The sequence below is a fragment of the Mustelus asterias genome, chromosome 4 (assembly GCF_964213995.1).
Source record: "Mustelus asterias chromosome 4, sMusAst1.hap1.1, whole genome shotgun sequence".
Taxonomy (NCBI): Eukaryota; Metazoa; Chordata; class Chondrichthyes; order Carcharhiniformes; family Triakidae; genus Mustelus; species Mustelus asterias.
In genome coordinates, this window is record NC_135804.1 from 71,087,064 (window position 1) to 71,104,615 (window position 17,552).

Below are 17,552 nucleotides of genomic sequence, written 5' to 3' on the forward strand. Positions count from 1 at the left end.
GACGGCCCCCTCGATCGCCCGCAGCCTGGACCGGTATCCCAGTGCAGAATTTTGAATCTACTTACCTAACTAATTATTAAGGCCAGTTTACTGCTTTCCTCCCTTCAGGGAATTGTTTCGAGCAACCGATTTATTTTCCAATTGCAGCCCGACCGTCACAATGTGTAATGACTGACCTTGGAGCAGGCAGCAAACCTGCCAAGAGTATCAAAACCTATACACATTCATACAGAATTCTCCTGCTGCTGCCTTCTCACTGGGCTGTGCATTTGAAGCTCCTTTTTCAAGCTTTGCACATCTTTCCTTGGTCGTCACTAGCTCTTTGACTCTACTGCTAATAGGAAATTTTCACAGATCTCCGTGTGCCGTGATGTAGTTCCTAGTAAGCTGAGCAGTTGATTTTTTCTCTGCCTCTCAGCCTCCATGTATTCTACGGAGCTCTCCCGGCAATTTTCCACTGTCATACTGAAGACTTTTATCAGGTTGTAATCTTTTTCAAGTTGATTTTGGAAGATTTCGGGGTCCTTCACTGCTGCAACGTGTGGTATATTGGTTTTGACTGGTTGAAAAAGGTTGCAGAGACATCGATATGTCTCAATCATAACTGTTTACTGAAGGAACAGAACTATTGACAGATGTACAAGACTAAATGTAACTCAGTGCAAGCTGTGAGCTTTCTCCGTCGAGGCTCTTTGTCATGTGACTGTCTCTTCCATCATCATGTGGGCGGTACTGTTTTTCCAGTCCCCCATACTGGGTGGGATTTTCTGTCGCTCCCTGCCGCATGTTTTCCAGTGACTGAATCATTGGCCAGTGCCAGGACCTTCCGGTCTCACTGCTATCAACGGCGTCTCCCATTGTTTGCACCCTCTGCTGCTGGAATATCCGTGGCAGGGGGGTCGCCACTGGTGGGACTGGAAGTTCCTGCCAGCGGAAGCAGCCGGGAAATCCTGCCCGTTAACTCTGTCAGCCGTAAACATCCTAACACATCTTCCTCCCTCCAAACTTCCAACACATGGAACAAGAAACATGACTCTTCTCTTTCCACCATAGAACATTCTGTAACACCTCTGTTAGGCCCCTAACTTTGTACCCTGGAGAAAATACCACACACATCTCACAGCAGTGGAACTGCCCGTTTATCCCCTTGACTATCAAATCTCAAATTATTCCAGTGTTCCGACATTCTCTGTACAATCCTTTCCAACACGGAGCCAGAGTGAAGACTGTGATCCTTAGCGATGTTGTCATGCTCACCAGTATTCAATGCTGAATACCAATTTGACCGGCTTGCACACTCCTGGAGGATTGCTGCACTGCTTGCCTCTCTCTACCCTTATTATTCTGAACTCTCTCCTGCAGATGATGATCGAGGAAGCAGTCTGCCACGTGGACGGGCACTCTTGTTATGAGTCCAGCTGCCCCCTGATCTCAGGTGCCCTCAGTGTAATTGAGCAACAGGAGACACATCCCACAAGGCAGCTCCCTCTTGAGAAAGTGACCTGATATGCCCAAATGGAGCAGGAATTGCAAGTTACAGATTACAGCTGTCCCACCATTCTAATTCAAAACTTAAAACTTCTTGGCTACAGGGTGATTATTTATATAATTGATGTTCATTTTCTCAATGAGGTACTGTCATATGTGCAGATATACGCACACACAAACATACACACACATACACACTTACACTCTATGCAAATTGGAAGTATTTTATTGTGTTTCTCTAATTTTTTCACATCTTAAAATAAGAGCAAGGAGGTCATGCTGGAATTATATAAAACATTCGTTAGGCATTAACCTGAGTACTGTGTGCAGTTCCGGTCACCTGATTACAGACAAGATGTCATGGTATTAGCGAGAGTACAGAAGAGATTGGTGAGGATGTTGCCAGGACTGGAAAATTGCGGCTATGAGGAAAGATTGGATAGGCTGGGGTTGTTCTCCTTGGAACAGAGGAGGTTGAGGGGAGATTTGCCTGAGATGTACAAAATAGTGAGGGGCTTGGATTGAGTGGATGGGAGGAGTCTATTTAACCCAGCAGCAAGGTCAGTGACTGGGGCGCACAGATTGAAAGTGATTGGTGAAAATATTAGAAGAAAAACCTTTTCACCCAGAGGGGGTCTGGAACTCACTGCCTGAAAGGGTATTAGAGGCAGAATCCCTGAACTTATTGAAAAGGTGTATGGGTTGCACCTGAAGCACTGTAACCTGCTGGACCAAACCTGGAAAATGGGATGAAGCTGGGTGGCTCGTTTATCGGCCGGTGCAGACACTTTGGGCAGAATGGCTTCTTTCTGTGCCTATGATTCTATGATTGTCCCACAGTCCAGTTTCAGCATTATCATAGAATTCTACATTGCAGAAGGAGGCCATTCGGATCATCGAGTCTGCACTCACATGCAGACACGGGGAGAATGTGCAAACTCCATACAGACAATGACCTGAGGCTGGAATTGAACCTGGGTCCCTGGTACTGTGAGGCAGTAGTGCTAACTACTATGCCACCATGCTGTCCATTATTACCATTATCCTTGGTGATTACTCTGTGTGCTTGGAGTGCCAAATCAGGCTCCATTTCTACACAGTCAGGTTGGGGGCAGATTGCTCAGCACAAAGCAAACTCCTGCAAAGCTACATATTCCACCACTGAGCCCCTACTGACAGTTTCAGGAGGCTTGTGTGACACTGCCTTTCATCTGGAACTTGACCAAGAACAGGAATCCAAATAATCAGGTTCGTGGACTCGGATGTTAGAATGTATTAAATCTCACCTCAATTGAATCCTGACTTGAAACTTTTCCAATGTAATTATGCAGCAGAACCACAGTCACATTCCTGCTCTAGTCACAGCCTGGAAACTTCTCCTGCCTCCTTTCTCTGTCTCAGGATAAATAGGGAGTTGCTCACCCCTCTCTTACTCACTGTTACTGTCCACTTGTGCTGTGAACAGCCTTGAGATATGAAGTGTTATCTTCACATTGGACTCCTGCTGACCATGATCTGGATCAAGGTCAGTGATCGCGCAGGTAAGCGTCAACACATATACAGTCTACGTAGGTTTGACTCCAATCATTTGTGGAAGTTTCTTGGTATCAGGTATGCACTTTGAGATCGGATAAACAGGTGAATGTCCTTCCTGCTGGGCTCAACACAGAAAGAATGGACTGTCCAGTGACTCCTGTATTAGAGAGAGAGAAGAATTCATCCAGGATTCTATTTCTGATTACTGTCCAATGATCCCTGGGTTAGAGAGAGAAATAAAATCATTCAGATAAAAGCAAAATACTGGAATCTGAAACAAAAACAGAAAATGCTGGAAAATCTCAGCCTCTGACAGCATCTGTGGAGAGAGAAGAGAGCCAACATTTCGAGTCTAGATGACCTTTCGTCAGAGCACAGACGAAGCTCTGACGAAGGGTCATCGAGATTTGAAACTTCGGCTCTATTCTCTCCCCACAGTTACTGTCAGACCTGCTGAGATTTTCCAGCATTTTCTGTAAAATCATTGAGGATTTTATTCCTGATCACTGTCCAGTAATCCCTGGGTTAGAGAGAGAGAGATAAATCATCCAGGATTCTGCTCCTGATCACTGTCCAGCAACTCCTGAGTTGGAGAGAGAGAGTGGAAATCAGCCAGGATTCTGCTCCCGATCACTGTCCAGTGATCCCTGGGTTAGAGAGACAGCACTACCTCAGTACTGACCCTTAAATAGCAAGGTGCTCCTGCAATATTGACCTTCTGACAGTGCAGCACTCCGACAATGCTGATCCTCTGACAGTGCGGTGCCCCCTCAGTACTGACCCTCTGACAGAGCAGAACTTCATCAGTACTGACCTACTGAAAGTGCAGGACTCAATATTGACCTTCCACAGTGCTGGCTCCCTCAGTACTGACCCTCTGACAGTGCTGGCTCCCTCAGTACTTGCCCTTTGACAGTGCAGTAATCCCTTAGTACTGACCCTACAACAGTGCTGACCTCCCTTAGTACTGACCTTCTGACATTGTAGCACTCCCTCAGTCCTGGCTGTCTAACTGTGAAGCACTCCTTCAGTACTGAACCTCTGTCAATGCAGCACTCCTTCACTACTGACTTGCCGACAGTGCAGCACTCCCTCAGTACTGACCCTCCAAGTGGAAATGTGAGTCGGAAAAGCAGTTGGAAAAGGAGTGGGAAATGGAATGGGAATGAGAGCGTGAATTGGAGCAGGAATGTGTGCCGGAATGGGAGCAGTTTGAGAGTATCAATGGAAATGGAAATGTGAGTGGGAGTTAGTGCAGGAATGGGGGTAGGATTTGGAGTGTGAATTGAATTGGGAACCTGAGTGGGAATGTGAGTCGCTTGGGGAGTATGAATGGTGTGAAATATGAACACAATGCAAGCATAGGATGGAGAAGGGAACATGAGCTGGGGGAACAGAAACACCAGGAAGAAGAACTGGGAGCAGGTAGAAGCTGACTGAAGTTAGCCGAGCCTAGCTGAAGAAGTCAGGTGACCTGCCAGGACTGAAAGAGCCCTTGTCGGTCAGTTTATTAGATTTCCTACAAGGCAGTTGAAAGGATTTTGGCAGTGAGATCAAACTTGGATTTTGACAGACTGTGCTTTGTGGCAGCTTAGAATCCATAGCACAGAATCTCTACAGTGCAGAAGGAGGCCATTCGGCCCATCGAGTCTTCACCGACTCTGTGAAAGAGCATCTTACCCAGGTCCACGTGTCTGCCCTATCCCTGTAACATCATGCATTTACCATGACCAATCTACCTAACCTGCACATCTTTGGGCTTCCAGTTTGAATGCACTATCTAATCCCAGACCCCGAAATAAATGTATTGAAAAGGATGGAACAGACATGAGATAACATGTGGAGTAATTGTGAAATTAGGAAGTTACACAATTCAACTTACTTTCCCCAGGAAATACAGTTCCTAAAAATATTTTTCAATCTCTGAGAAAAAACCATCCGGAATGTTCCAAAACATGTGAAAATTATGGCAGAATTCCAAAAGCAACTGGGTCAGAAACAGTCAGTTGGGTATTTATCCACAGAGGGAGTGGGGAAAGGGAATGGAGAGAGGGCACAGGGGAGAAGGGAGAGGTCACAGGGGAGAGGGCACATGGGAAAGGACACAGGAGAGAGGGCGCAGAGGTGAAGGCATGGGGAAAGGAGAGAGTGGAGAATGGGACGGGGAGAGGACCCAGGGGAAAGGGGCAAGGATATTGAATCAATCCTGCTTAACAGTGTTATCAACTTGTCTCGCCACCTCCAGAGATTTCGGTACAGAGATCGACAGCATTCCTTTTTCCTGCACTCCCTATAGAACTGTACCATATTACACTTTGCACAGTTTGAAATGCTCCTGAGTCTCTGCGTTCAATTTTGTTCAGTCTACTGAAGAAGAGAATCTTTTCTCCAGTGAGCAGAGTTTTTGGCAGCAGGGAATCCCAGCTATAAAAGGGCTCAGTGATCTGTTTGAATAATATTACAAATAAACAGCCATCAAAACACTGGAAATGCTCAGCAGGTTTGGCAGCATCTGTGGAGAGAGGAACTGAGTTAATGTTTCAGGTCCATAAGCTTTCATCAGAAGGTTTTCCCAATTGTTAAAGTGTCACCCATCCACCTTGTACACTTCCCTCTTGTCCCAGTACTAGTGTCAAAGCCCCAAGATTCTGGAAGTTTCCCCGTCGCCACACGTTACATTGCCTGATCAATCCTGGACATGGCACTGGGAGGAATCCCTACGTTGAATCTTTAACATCCCACATTTTCAACTCCTCCTAAAAGCCTTTTCTGTCAATGGTAATGGTTCCAACATAGAAAATATGAGCAAGAGTAGGCCATTCAGCTCTTCGAGCCTGCTCCACCATTCAGTATGATTCAGGCTGATCATTCAACTCAATAGCCTGATCCCACCTTCTCCCCAAGTCCTTTGATCTCCTTCACCCAGGAGCTAAATTTAACTGCTTCTTCAAAGCAAACAATATTTTAGCCTCAAACAAAAACAGAAAATGCTGGAAAATCTCAGCAAGTCTGATAGCATCTGTGGAGAGAAAATGCAGCTAACATTTTGAGTTTGGATGACCCTTCTGTTATGATGGCAATGGGGGATCATCAACCCTTGGGTCTCATAGAATATGAGCTCCCTATTAGGCAAGTGAAGGGAAGGAGCAGTGTGGGGTTTAAAACCAGCTGGCTCCTCTCAGGCCGGCAGTCGATAGACTCGGGACTGATAAGCGCTCTGGAGTCACTGAAAGGCATTTCGAACACACTGTAAATATATCGTGATGGTGACGGAAGACTGGCCTTGGTAAGATTATTACATTGATGACGAGCAGTAAAGTGAGTTTTTTCTTTGCTCCAGACCATCTGAACTGTTGAGACAAGGAATCCTCCTATAAGAAATATGTCTCTTTTTGGTAAACTTGAAGCCTACATTGGAAACATTGAAGAGTGGGTCCAGTGTGCAGAGCTCATGTGTTTGTTTTTGGGCCAACAATTTTGAGGAGAACGAGAAACAGGAAGTGATCCTGTTGACGGCATGTGGGGTTTCGACCTTCAATGTAATAAAAAGCCTGACTCAGCGAGATGCCCCTGACTCCAAAGGCTTTAATGAATTGGCGGAATTGGTTAAAGGCTATTATGACCCAAAACCCTCCATAATACTCCAGTGATACTGCTTTAACACAACAGGATGAACCCCTGGGGTATCTGTCACCGAATTTCAGACCAGGCTTGAAAATTGGCAGAGCACTGTGAATTCGGGCCATGTTGCAAGATAGACACGTCTGTGGAATTAACAATGCAACAGTCCAAGGAAAATTATTGGCAGAACTCAATTTGAATCTAAAGAAGGCCATTGAGATAGCCCTATCATTGGAGAATGCAGAGGAAGGAGCTGAGGGGATATCAGATATCAGTGTCCTCCAATTGGGGGAGGGACCTTAAGTAACGTCCATCCCTCAACTGAGAGCAATGATATTTTTAAATATCTTAGAATCCCATACAGCCCAAGTTGATTCACGAGGCAGTCAAGGAGGTTCAGGACCAGCCTTCAGACTCCAAGGAGCCTAGGTCAGAAGGTTGTAGATGTCAGGCGTTGGACTATTGAAATTGTTGCAGAAGACCACAACCGAGGCAAAGATATGGGGACAGTCAAAACGCGTGCAGTTGCAAAAAAAGGCCAAAGCCAGTACAGGACCATACATTGGAGTATGCCCACAACCAGAAAAAGGGACGATGCAATTAAATTGCATCCTATGACAAAGATTGCCTGCATAATGGTGGAGTTGTTAGTAAATGACTACCCATTAAAAAATGCAAGTGGATAGAGGGGCTGCAGTCTCTGTTATCGGGGAGCAGACTTATAATTGCTTCCAAACTGGTATTCAGCTCCTGGACTTAGAAAGCACAAAGGCCCGTCTGGCCACCTACACTGGGGAACCATTACAGATAAAGGGCACCGTGGCAACCCTAGTGACTTACAGGTAGCAATCAGTTCGAATTCTACTCATCAATGTATGGGGACAAGGACCTAGCCATATGGGGAGAGATTGGCTCCAGCGCATCAGACTGAACTGACTGGAGATTTTCAGATTGGGCATGGGAGGTACTATGCAAAGTCATAAATAAGTGCCCCAAAGTCTTCCAAGAAGGGTTTGTTGGCCCCCTTGCATACCCTAAAACGGAAACATCAAAGGCAGTCTTGAGGGGTGACACAGGTGGAGGCTTTTAATAGAATTAATTCTGTCCTCTTTATTGGCCCACTTTGACCTCAAAAAAATCCTTACCTTGGCCAGTGATGCTTCTCCTTATGGGGTTGGGGCAGTACTGGCACAATGCTGGAGAGATGGAACAGAGAAGCCTATTGCATTCGCAGCTAGGGCCCTATCGGACACTGAGCGGAGGTATTCCCAGATTGAGAAAAATAGGTTGGCAATTGTCTTTGGCGTTAAAATGTTCCATCAATATGCCTATGGTAGATGCTTCATCATACTAATTATCATAAACCATTGCTGGAACTCTTTAAAGAAGACAAGGTCATATCCTCCATTGCCTCCAACTAGCGAGAGCATTGGACTTTGTTCCTGGAGGCTTATGAATACCTCCTAGAGCACTGTCCCAGGACCAGGATAGCTAACGCCGATGCTGTGAGTCATCTGCTGTTGCCCATAAATCCGGCTCATGGAAGAGGTTATGATGACCCTCAATATTTTGGACAGCTTGCCGGTATTAATCAAGACATTGACACAAAAGGATCCAGTCCTATCTAAATTAAAACATATAATATTATTATTATATCAGAAGTTAGCCCTCAAATAAAACAAAACACTAGTTGATGAAGAGAGACGAGCTTAGTGCTGAGGATGGCATCATCCTCTTGGGTTCCCATGTCCCATGTCACCCAGGGCGACATCCGATACTTATGGAATTATATCATAGCTATCCTGGGATTTCAAAGATGAAGATGCTAGCCAAGAGCTACACATGGTGGCCCAGTCTTAATGTGGACATTAATGACTTGGTCAGACAATGAGAGTCGTGACAAGAAAATCAAAACCTCCCTCCACAGCCTGCCTAAATCCATGGGAGAGGCCTGGTAGACCCTGGGTGTGAGTACATGTGGACTTTGCCAGCCCTTTTTTGGGCTCCATGTTCCTGATTATACTCGACACGCATTCCAAATTGTTGGAGATATTTCTCATGATTTTCACCACTTCCCATGCTACTATTGAGAAACTAAAACAAAGTTTCTGCATGCATGAGTTACCTGAAGTCCTAACCTCTGACAATGGCACTGCCTTTACTAGAACTGAGTTTCAGGCCTTCACGCTTTCCAATGGAATCAACCACATTAGGACAGCACCCTATCACCCATCATCGAATGTGTTGGCTGAATGGGCGGTGCAGACTTTTAAGCTTGGCATGAAGAACCAACCCGCAGCATCCACAGAGACCAAACTGGCATATTTGACTATCGGACTACCCCTTACACAATGACAGGAATTGCCCCAGTGGGTTTATTAATGGGATGGAGGCTTCAGACAAAATTAAGCTGACTGTTCCCAAACCTGGCAGGGAGGGTGGAGCCCAACAAGAGAAGCAGAAGAAGAATAATGATCCTGCAAGAACAGAAAGAACATTCAAAACTGGTGACCCAGTCCACATGAGGAACTTTGGGGATAGTCGCAGTTGGGTCCCTGGGGATTGTAACAGAAAAGGGAGCTCATGTCTTTTAAGTACAGGGCAAAATTGTTAAGAAACAACTGGAACATCTCAGGAGTAGGGAGCCCATGCCAGTGCAGGCCTTATTAGCAGCCATGCGGTTTGCCACTGCCAGCATTGAGCCACAACTGGAAGTCAACACACACCTGCCCCTCCAGGTGATGAGGTCACGGATTCCAAGATGGAAGCAGAATAGACCGACACCCCAACGGATGCAAGACCCAGGAAGAACCGACGACAGTGATTTCATGGCGCTCCCTTTGGAAGCAAATGTCTCCAATCCCTTTCACATCCCTTGATCCGGTCCTTCGTCCAATCGACCCCAGGCTGATCGCTAAGCAGCGGAAAAGGCCCTCCTGTGGCAGGCATTTTGGGGAAGAAATGGACTTGAGGGGGGAGGGATGTTATGATGGCCACAGGGGACCACCTGTGGGCTTCATAGAATATTAGGCGAGTGGAAGCTTGCCCAATAGGAAGAAGCAGCGGGGGTTTCGAACCAGTTGGCTTCACTCAGGTCGGCAGGCAAAAGACTTGGGCTGACCTATACTCTGTAGCCGCTGAATGGCATTCGAAAAACACTGCAAATAAAGGGTGATGGTGACGGAATCTGGTCTTGGTAAGATTATTACAATTTTGTCAGAGCAATTTTGGCCTCAACTGCTTTCTGTGGTAATAAATTCCACAGACTTACCATGCTCTAGCATCAGTGCCGGGTTTAGACTTGGTGAGGCCCTAAGCTATATAAAGCTTGGAGGCCCCTTGTTAAAAAGTTACACCAAAAGGTCTCACAAAGGTGCGTACCAAAACAGGACCTTGGGTCACCACAAAAAAATTGAAAACATAATTATGCCTTTTAATTATTTAATAGCAAGGTATTTAAAGTGAAAAATACAAATTATTTTCAAATGAATGCATTTACTGATTACATATTTATCATTCGGCTGGCTTGATCTCTCTCATAGATTTTGGTAATTTTTTGAGTTGCTCTTCAAGCTGGTGCTTTCTTTTTCTTTTCTGGTATCCGCTCTTAAATGTTCTCTTCATTGTAAACCTTCTGAAATTTTGTGAGGCCCCTGCGGATTGTGAGGCCCAAAGCTGTAGCTTGTTTAGCTTGTGCCTAAATCCGGCACTGCTCTTGGTGAAGACATTTCTCCTCATCACAGTCCTAAACGGTGTACCCTGTATCCCAAGACTGTGACTCTTGGTTTTGCAAGCCCTGCCATCAAGAACATCCTTCCTGCATTTAATCCTGTTCACATTTTATAGGTTTGTATGAGGACCCCCTTATTCTTCAGGAATCCAGTGAATACAATCCTAACGGTCAGGGAGCCGTTGCAGTCTCTGACCCCGCTCTTCGGAGGCTGCAGCGGCGACTTCAGACTTTCATTTTGCAGGTCGATAACAGCGCGAATGCGGATCGGGCCAGAAGACGGTAAAGTGGGATTTGGCGGTAGAGTTGGGCGCGCGGTTTATTATGTCAATTTAAAAGAATGCAAATGCATTTAAATCGCCGGACCCGAGCCCAAATCGGGTGTCGGTAAAGCCGCGATCTGCTCGGAATCGGGTGCAGATCGCGGTATAGGCCCGACACCCAACTTTACTGCGATTTCGCACCCGTTTTCGGGCGCGATGTTTTGGTAAAATCAGGCCCTGGGAATCCAATCATACAGATGATTCACATACACTAAGAATCCATTCACAATGAGTTTTCATTTAGGGTGATAGAATCAGAGATTGACAGCATGGAAACAGGCCCTTCGGCCCAACTTGTCCATGCCCGCATTTTGCCCATATCCCTCTATACCCATCTTACCCATGTAACTGTCTAAACGCTTTTTAAAAGACAAAATTGTACCCGCCTCTACTACTACCTCCTGTTCCAGACACTCACCACCCTTTGTGTGGAAATAATTGCCCCTCTGGACCCTTTTGTATCTTTCCCCTCTCACCTTAAACATATGTCCTTTAGTTTTAGACTCCCCTAACTTTGGGAAAAGATTTTGACTATCTGGCTGATCTATCCCCTCATTATTTTATTGACCTCTATAAGATCACCCCTAAGCCACCGCGCTCCAGAGAAAAAAGTCCCAGTCTATCCAGCTTCTCCTTATAACTTAAACCATCAAGTCCCGGTAGCACCCTAGTAAATCTTTTCTGCACGGTTTCTAGTTTAATAATATCCTTTCTACAATAGGATGACCAGAACTGTACACAGTATTCCAAGTGTGGCCTTACCAATGTCTTGTACAACTTCAACAACACATCCCAACTTCTGTATTCAATGTTCTGACATTGAAGACCAATTTACATTGAAGATCCATTCATACTGAGGATCCATTCACACTGAGCATTCATAGAATCGTAGACTCCCTCACCATAATCCCACATTATTACCCAGCTAATCCCCCTAACCTACTCATTTTTGATGATCCAATTACATTGAGAGCCAATTCATTCTGAGGATCCATTCACATTGAGGATTAATTCAGATACTTTTATTGAATTCGAATTCCACCATTTACCGTGGTGGGATTCAAAACTGGATCCCAGAACACTCGCTGAGTTTCTGGATTAATAGTTGAGCGAAAGTACCACTAGGCTGTCGCCTCCCCGAGGGTTCATTCTCACTGACAATCAATTTCACATTGAGAACCCATTCATACCTTGGAATTCCTTATCACTGAGAATCAATTCATACTGCGAATCCATACACACTGCGAATCCATTCAGACTCGAGAATCCATTCACACTGACACTCAATCATACTGAGAATCCATTCACAGAGAGTTAATTTGTGTTGGGGAGAAATGGGGGGGCGGTGGGGGGGGGGGAGGGATCTGGAAAGTGGGTTTCTGATGAGTGAATGAAGAATGGGTTAAATCCACAGTGATAGACCTGAGAAGGAGACTGAATGAAAAAGACAATGAAAGCGCAACACCATTAAAACCATTTCAATTGCAGTGACTGATGCAGTGAAATACTCTACTCAAATGTGGTGAATCCTCCACTGGGGCAGAATGTTGAAGGTGTTTCAGGACTGGATCCACAAAGCAATTCTCCCAACACTTGTAACATTCCAGTTTTGTGATGAATATTAATGATATAGTGGGGGTAGGGCCTGGGTGGGATTGTGGTCGGTGCAGACTCGATGGGCCGAATGGCCTCCTTCTGCATTGTAGGGTTTCTATGATTTCTATGATTCTCGAGGGTAACTAACTCCCTTGTGTAAAGAGAATGATTACATTCCATTCTCTGATATCTACAATGTGACATTTGTGTGGAGTATAAAGGGTTAACATTATGGGTGTGTTAATCTATGGGCAGATGATGGTATGGCATGGTCAGTCACATGTTGGAGAGTTTGGTATCATGCTTTACAACATCGTGCCTACTTTGTAAGTTGTTTCAAAGTGTTGCAAACGCAGGAGAGTTAAATGGATATCAGAGTATATCTACAGTCTGGTTGCTAACCAATTCCCACTCGGAGATTGCAGGATACAAGGAGCAGCTCAGAACTATTGACAATCTTTTCATTAACATCATCACTGATCTCATTCTCAGCTGTGGCTCATTGGGTCTCACTCTCACCACTCACACAGGTCAGAGCCTCAAAATCCACTCAGAAACCTGGAGCACAAAACCTCGGTTTACATTTCAATGCCGCACAGAGGGAATGATGCACTGCCTGGGCTGCCCACATTTCATGGGTGATGTTAATCTGAGGCCTGTTGATCCAGAAGGAATTCTTCCAGTGTAGACAATAAAAATATAACAAAACTTACTCCAACTTATAAATCAAAGAAAAGCTTTTATAAAGAAACATCATTACTCCAAACTTGAGGCCTCACTCTGAGCCATTCCAAGTTCCCCACAATTCCCAACATGTTCTAATTTATACTGAGTCAGCTGGTCATCACGGCATTCTCTCATTGGTGACATGGTTTACTCAGCCAACTGACCCTTACAGCTTGTTACCATTGGTCACATCACAACAGATGCAATGTTATCACGAGTTACATTCTAACAAGGCCGTGTCGGCCCTCTCAAGGTGGGGTAAATTATCACATGGCTTTATTTAGGAGTTGTGGCTTTTGCTACCAAATAAACCTGTTGGACTTTAATCTGGTGTTGTTAAACTTCTTACTTTATTCAGGATAGCAGGGCAGCTCTCCCTGGTGTCCTGGGAATTATACATCTTTCAATCAACATCATCAGAACAGTTTATCTGGCGATAATTACATTGCTGTTTGTGGGATCTTGCAGTGTACAAATTTCCTGCTGCCTTCCCTACATTACAACAGTGACAACATGTCAGAAGAGTTTCAGTGACTGTGAAGCATTCTCACATGTCTCGAGATGGTGCAAGACAGTTATGGAAAGACAGTCTTTATGCCTTTTCCACACACACTGATATATTTTGATGTTTAAACTCACTGCCTCCTCAGACCTGTGTCCCACAATGTGGAATGGTCCAATCAGAAAGCTCGATTTTTCTCACTGGTTATCTCTTTGCCCAGATGGGGAAGTGGTGAGATTATCTGGGGAAAATGAGCTGACAGTCGAAGAATCACCGAACCAGGAAGTTCCAGGCATTCAGTGCTGCTTAACCCAAGAACTCCCATTCACAGAACAACATGTACTTCCCATTTCAGGGAATGCCGAAACGGAGGAACAATCACACTGAGAACTTTCATTGCTGGCGAATGGGCAAAGTTCCAGGGGGTCTCCCTATTGCAGACTCTGCAGTTTTACACAATATAAACCATGAGGTGATAACTGGCTCCTGACAACCCACACTCACTCTTCAACACTCAACACTCCCAAGTTGGGCAAGGACATGATGAAGACAGCACACTGTGTGGCTGCTGCTGTTTTGGGAACACTGCTGATCTGCTTGATCCAGGATGTTGCTGCTTCACCGGGTAAGAGAGAGAGACTTCCTTATTGGCAATATTCTCCGAGAATGTCAGAATGAACTAAACTGTGACAGACAGTTTAAAATAGTCTGCTGGCTTCCACCAATTGCACATATTATTTATTAGTTTTCAATGTGTTTATTCCAAATATAGAATCATAGAATCCCTACAGTGCAGTCGGAGGCCATTCGGCCCATTGAGTCTGCACCGGCAACAATCTCATTTGGCCCTATCGCTGTGACCCCACATATTTACCCCGTTAATTCCTCTAACCTACACATCCCAGGACACTAAGGGGCAATTTAGCATGGCCAATGTACCTAACCCGCACATCTTTGGACTATAGGAGAAAACCGGAGCACTCGGAGGAAACACACGCAGACACGGGAGAATGTGCAAACTCCACAGATAGGGACCCAAGCTGGGAATCGAACCGAGGCCCCTGGAACTGTAAGGCACAGTGCTAACCACTGTGCTACCGTGCCGCCCAAACTATGATCCCAGATGAGAGAAGAAAGATTGAACAGATTGTGTCTTTTTTCTAGAAAAGTGAAAGCTGAGAGGTGACTGTTGAAGGAGGTTTATAAACACCAGTACAGATCAGTTGGGCCAAATGGTCTGTTTCATTTCTGTTGATGTATTTCTATGGAAACAGCTGAAGGATAATGTTACTATCAGCGAGAATCTGCTGTGATACCCATCCCATATTTAACTGTGTCTCTTTCTCCATCTCATTGCAGCTGGCACTGTAACAATCGAATGTTGTGAGAATTTTAAACCCACTCCTATTGTTCATAAAAGGCTAGTAAGCTACAAGAAAACAATTGGCTGCTCCATTCCCGCCATTGTGTAAGTCTTTCAAAGTGTTTTGACCGCAGTGTGTTGAAATGAAAGATATGGAGCTGGTGTCTGTAACTCTCTGATAATGACATCTCATTTCATTCTTTCAGATTTACAAACAGACGGAATATGAGAATTTGTGCTAAAGCGAATGAGAAATGGGTACAAACCGCAGTCAGATTTCTGGAAAAGGGACTGAAGAAGTGAAGAGAGAAGAAGACGTTGAAGTCACAGCACTTTCAAACCATTTAAAATACAGAGACTGTTGATGTGATAATTAGCATTAAAAATTGCCATGGTAACTACATTTTCCCGTGTAAACCACAGTCACCAAAAGTGACAGAAACAAGATGGTGTCACTGTATCAATGTGGGTCCCAGCCAATGAAAGCCCCGAGGTCGGGCAATATTCCATAGACTGCACATTCAACAGTGTGAGGCTGTGTGAGTATAAACAATCAGTCTCCCCATTTCAGTGGGGTTTGTCCCTCAGACCCCTGACTGTCTTTGGCCAGAGAAGATGAACAGAATTACAACCACAGCTCTCACAACTGGGTCAGCAGTGAGGGGTCAGAGAAAGGAGGGGGTGGGGAGACACTGGGAGACAATGGGGAAGTTGGTGGGGAGGCACTAGGGGTCAGGGAGAAACTGGTGGAGGGGGACATACTGGTGCAGGGGGTAGGGGAGACTGGGGATGGGGGAAACACTGAAGGAGGGGGGAAGGGAGACACTGGGGGAGTAGTTGGGGAAGACACTGTTTGTGGGATGGGGAAGACACTGGGGATAATGGGTGAGGGAGACATTAGGATTCTCTGTTTTGATTGCTAATCTCAATGTTTTTATTATTTGATCCCTTCTCTTCCCTCATTTCTTCACTGATTTCTCAGCTCCTGCTTTTTATAAATTGAAAATGTGATGATGAAATAAAGGAGATTTTTGATTAAGTTTCTCTTGTTGTCTCAAAGCAGCTTCATTCTTCATTTTTATTCAACAGATGAACAGTGTTGAATTACCTCCCTGTTTTCATCCTCATTTTCCATTCACTCACACTGTGAGCTGATTAATGATCCTGAGGCTTTAAACAGAATGCGCAAGTATCCACGGCACATTCAGCTGTCATAGGAGCAGAGGAGTAGGAGAAGGCCATTCAGCCCTTCAAAGCATGGAATGGAGACTGTGCCAAAGTCGCAGAAACAGGGTGTTCTCGGGAATTTTCACATGGGATTCAGAGGGGAAAGAGCTCCTCCTTTATTTAAACCTTTTCAGCCTCCAGTGGTTGTTGAGTTGTTTTCTTTTATCCACAAACTAGGTATATGTAACTTTCCATTACTTTATCAGTGTAATTTATTAACTAATTAAATAAATAAACTTGGGCAGAAGTGACAAGGCTGGTGGCATGCAGTGACTGCAGCATGTGGGAATGTGTGGGAAGCACTGTAATTCCCCAAAGGGATGAACTGAGAGAGATCAATATTAGTAGAGAAATAATGCTGGGACAATTGATGGGATTGAAGGTAGATAAATCCCCAGAGTACTTAAGGAAGTGGTTCTAGAAATATTGGATGCCTTGGTGGTCATCTTCCAGGATTCTATGGACTCTGGAAGAGTCCCTGCAGATTGGAGGGTAACTGATGTTACTCCAATATTCAAAAAGGCAGGTAGAGAGAAAACAGGGAATTATAGACCAGTAAGCCACACATTGGTAGTGGAGAAAATTCTCGAATCCATTATCAAGGACGTTATAGCGGAGCATTTAGAAAGCAGTGGCAGGATCAGACAAAGTCAGCACAGATTTCTGAAGGGGAAATCATGCTTGACAAATCTGCTGGAATTCTTTGAAGATGTAACTCGTAGAGTTGACAAGGGGAGCCAGTCGATTTGGACTTTCAGAGAGTGTTTGACAAAGTCCTCCACAAGAGATTATTATGCAAGATTAAAGTGCATGGCACTGGGGGAAATGTATTAAGATGGATAGAAAACTGGTTGGCAGGGAAGAAACAAAGAGTAGGAATTAATGGGTGCTTTTCAAATTGGCAGGCAGTAACTAGTGGTGTGCTGCAGGGATCAGTGCTGGGACCCTAGTTATTCACAATATATATTAATGATTTGGATGAGGGAACAAAATGTAACATTTCAAAGTTTGCAGATGATACCAAGTTGGGTGGGAGCATGAACTGTGACAAAAATACAGAGATCCTTCAGCATGATCTGGCCAGGTTGGGTGAGTGGGCAAATTAATGGCAGATGCAGTATAATTTTTAATAAATGTGGGGTTATTCACTTTGGAAGCAAAAACAAGAAGGCAGACAACTACCTGAATGGCTGCAAATTGGGAGAGGGGAGTGTGCAGCAGAACGTGGATGTCCTTGTGCACCAGTCACTGAAGGTAAGCATGCAGGTGCAGCAGGTGGTAAAGAAGGCAAATGGTATGTTGACCTTTTGTGAGAGGTTTTGAGTACAGAAGCAGGGATGTGTTGTTGCAATTATACAGGGCCTTGGTGAGGCCATATCTACAATATTGTGTGCAGTTTTGGTCTCCTTTTCTGAGGAAGGATGTTCTTGCTCTCGAGGG

The 17,552-nt window shown here is 44.9% G+C and overlaps 1 protein-coding gene across 2 annotated transcripts; it reads left to right on the plus strand.

Moving 5' to 3' along the window:
* Positions 1 to 2,901: 2,901 nt before the first annotated feature.
* Positions 2,902 to 15,929, plus strand: LOC144492320 (C-C motif chemokine 5-like). Of its 2 annotated transcripts, none has more exons than XM_078210310.1 (3): positions 2,902 to 3,029; positions 14,882 to 14,990; positions 15,092 to 15,923. In XM_078210310.1, the coding sequence occupies exons 1-3, from the start codon at positions 2,963 to 2,965 to the stop codon at positions 15,186 to 15,188; spliced, it is 273 nt and encodes a 90-aa protein (XP_078066436.1). In that variant the 5' UTR covers positions 2,902 to 2,962; the 3' UTR covers positions 15,189 to 15,923. The 2 variants fall into 2 exon arrangements, with proteins under 2 accessions (XP_078066436.1, XP_078066435.1); XM_078210309.1 differs by lacking the exon at positions 2,902 to 3,029 and adding an exon at positions 13,724 to 14,147 and having other exon boundaries at positions 15,092 to 15,929.
* The last annotated feature ends 1,623 nt before the right edge of the window (positions 15,930 to 17,552 follow it).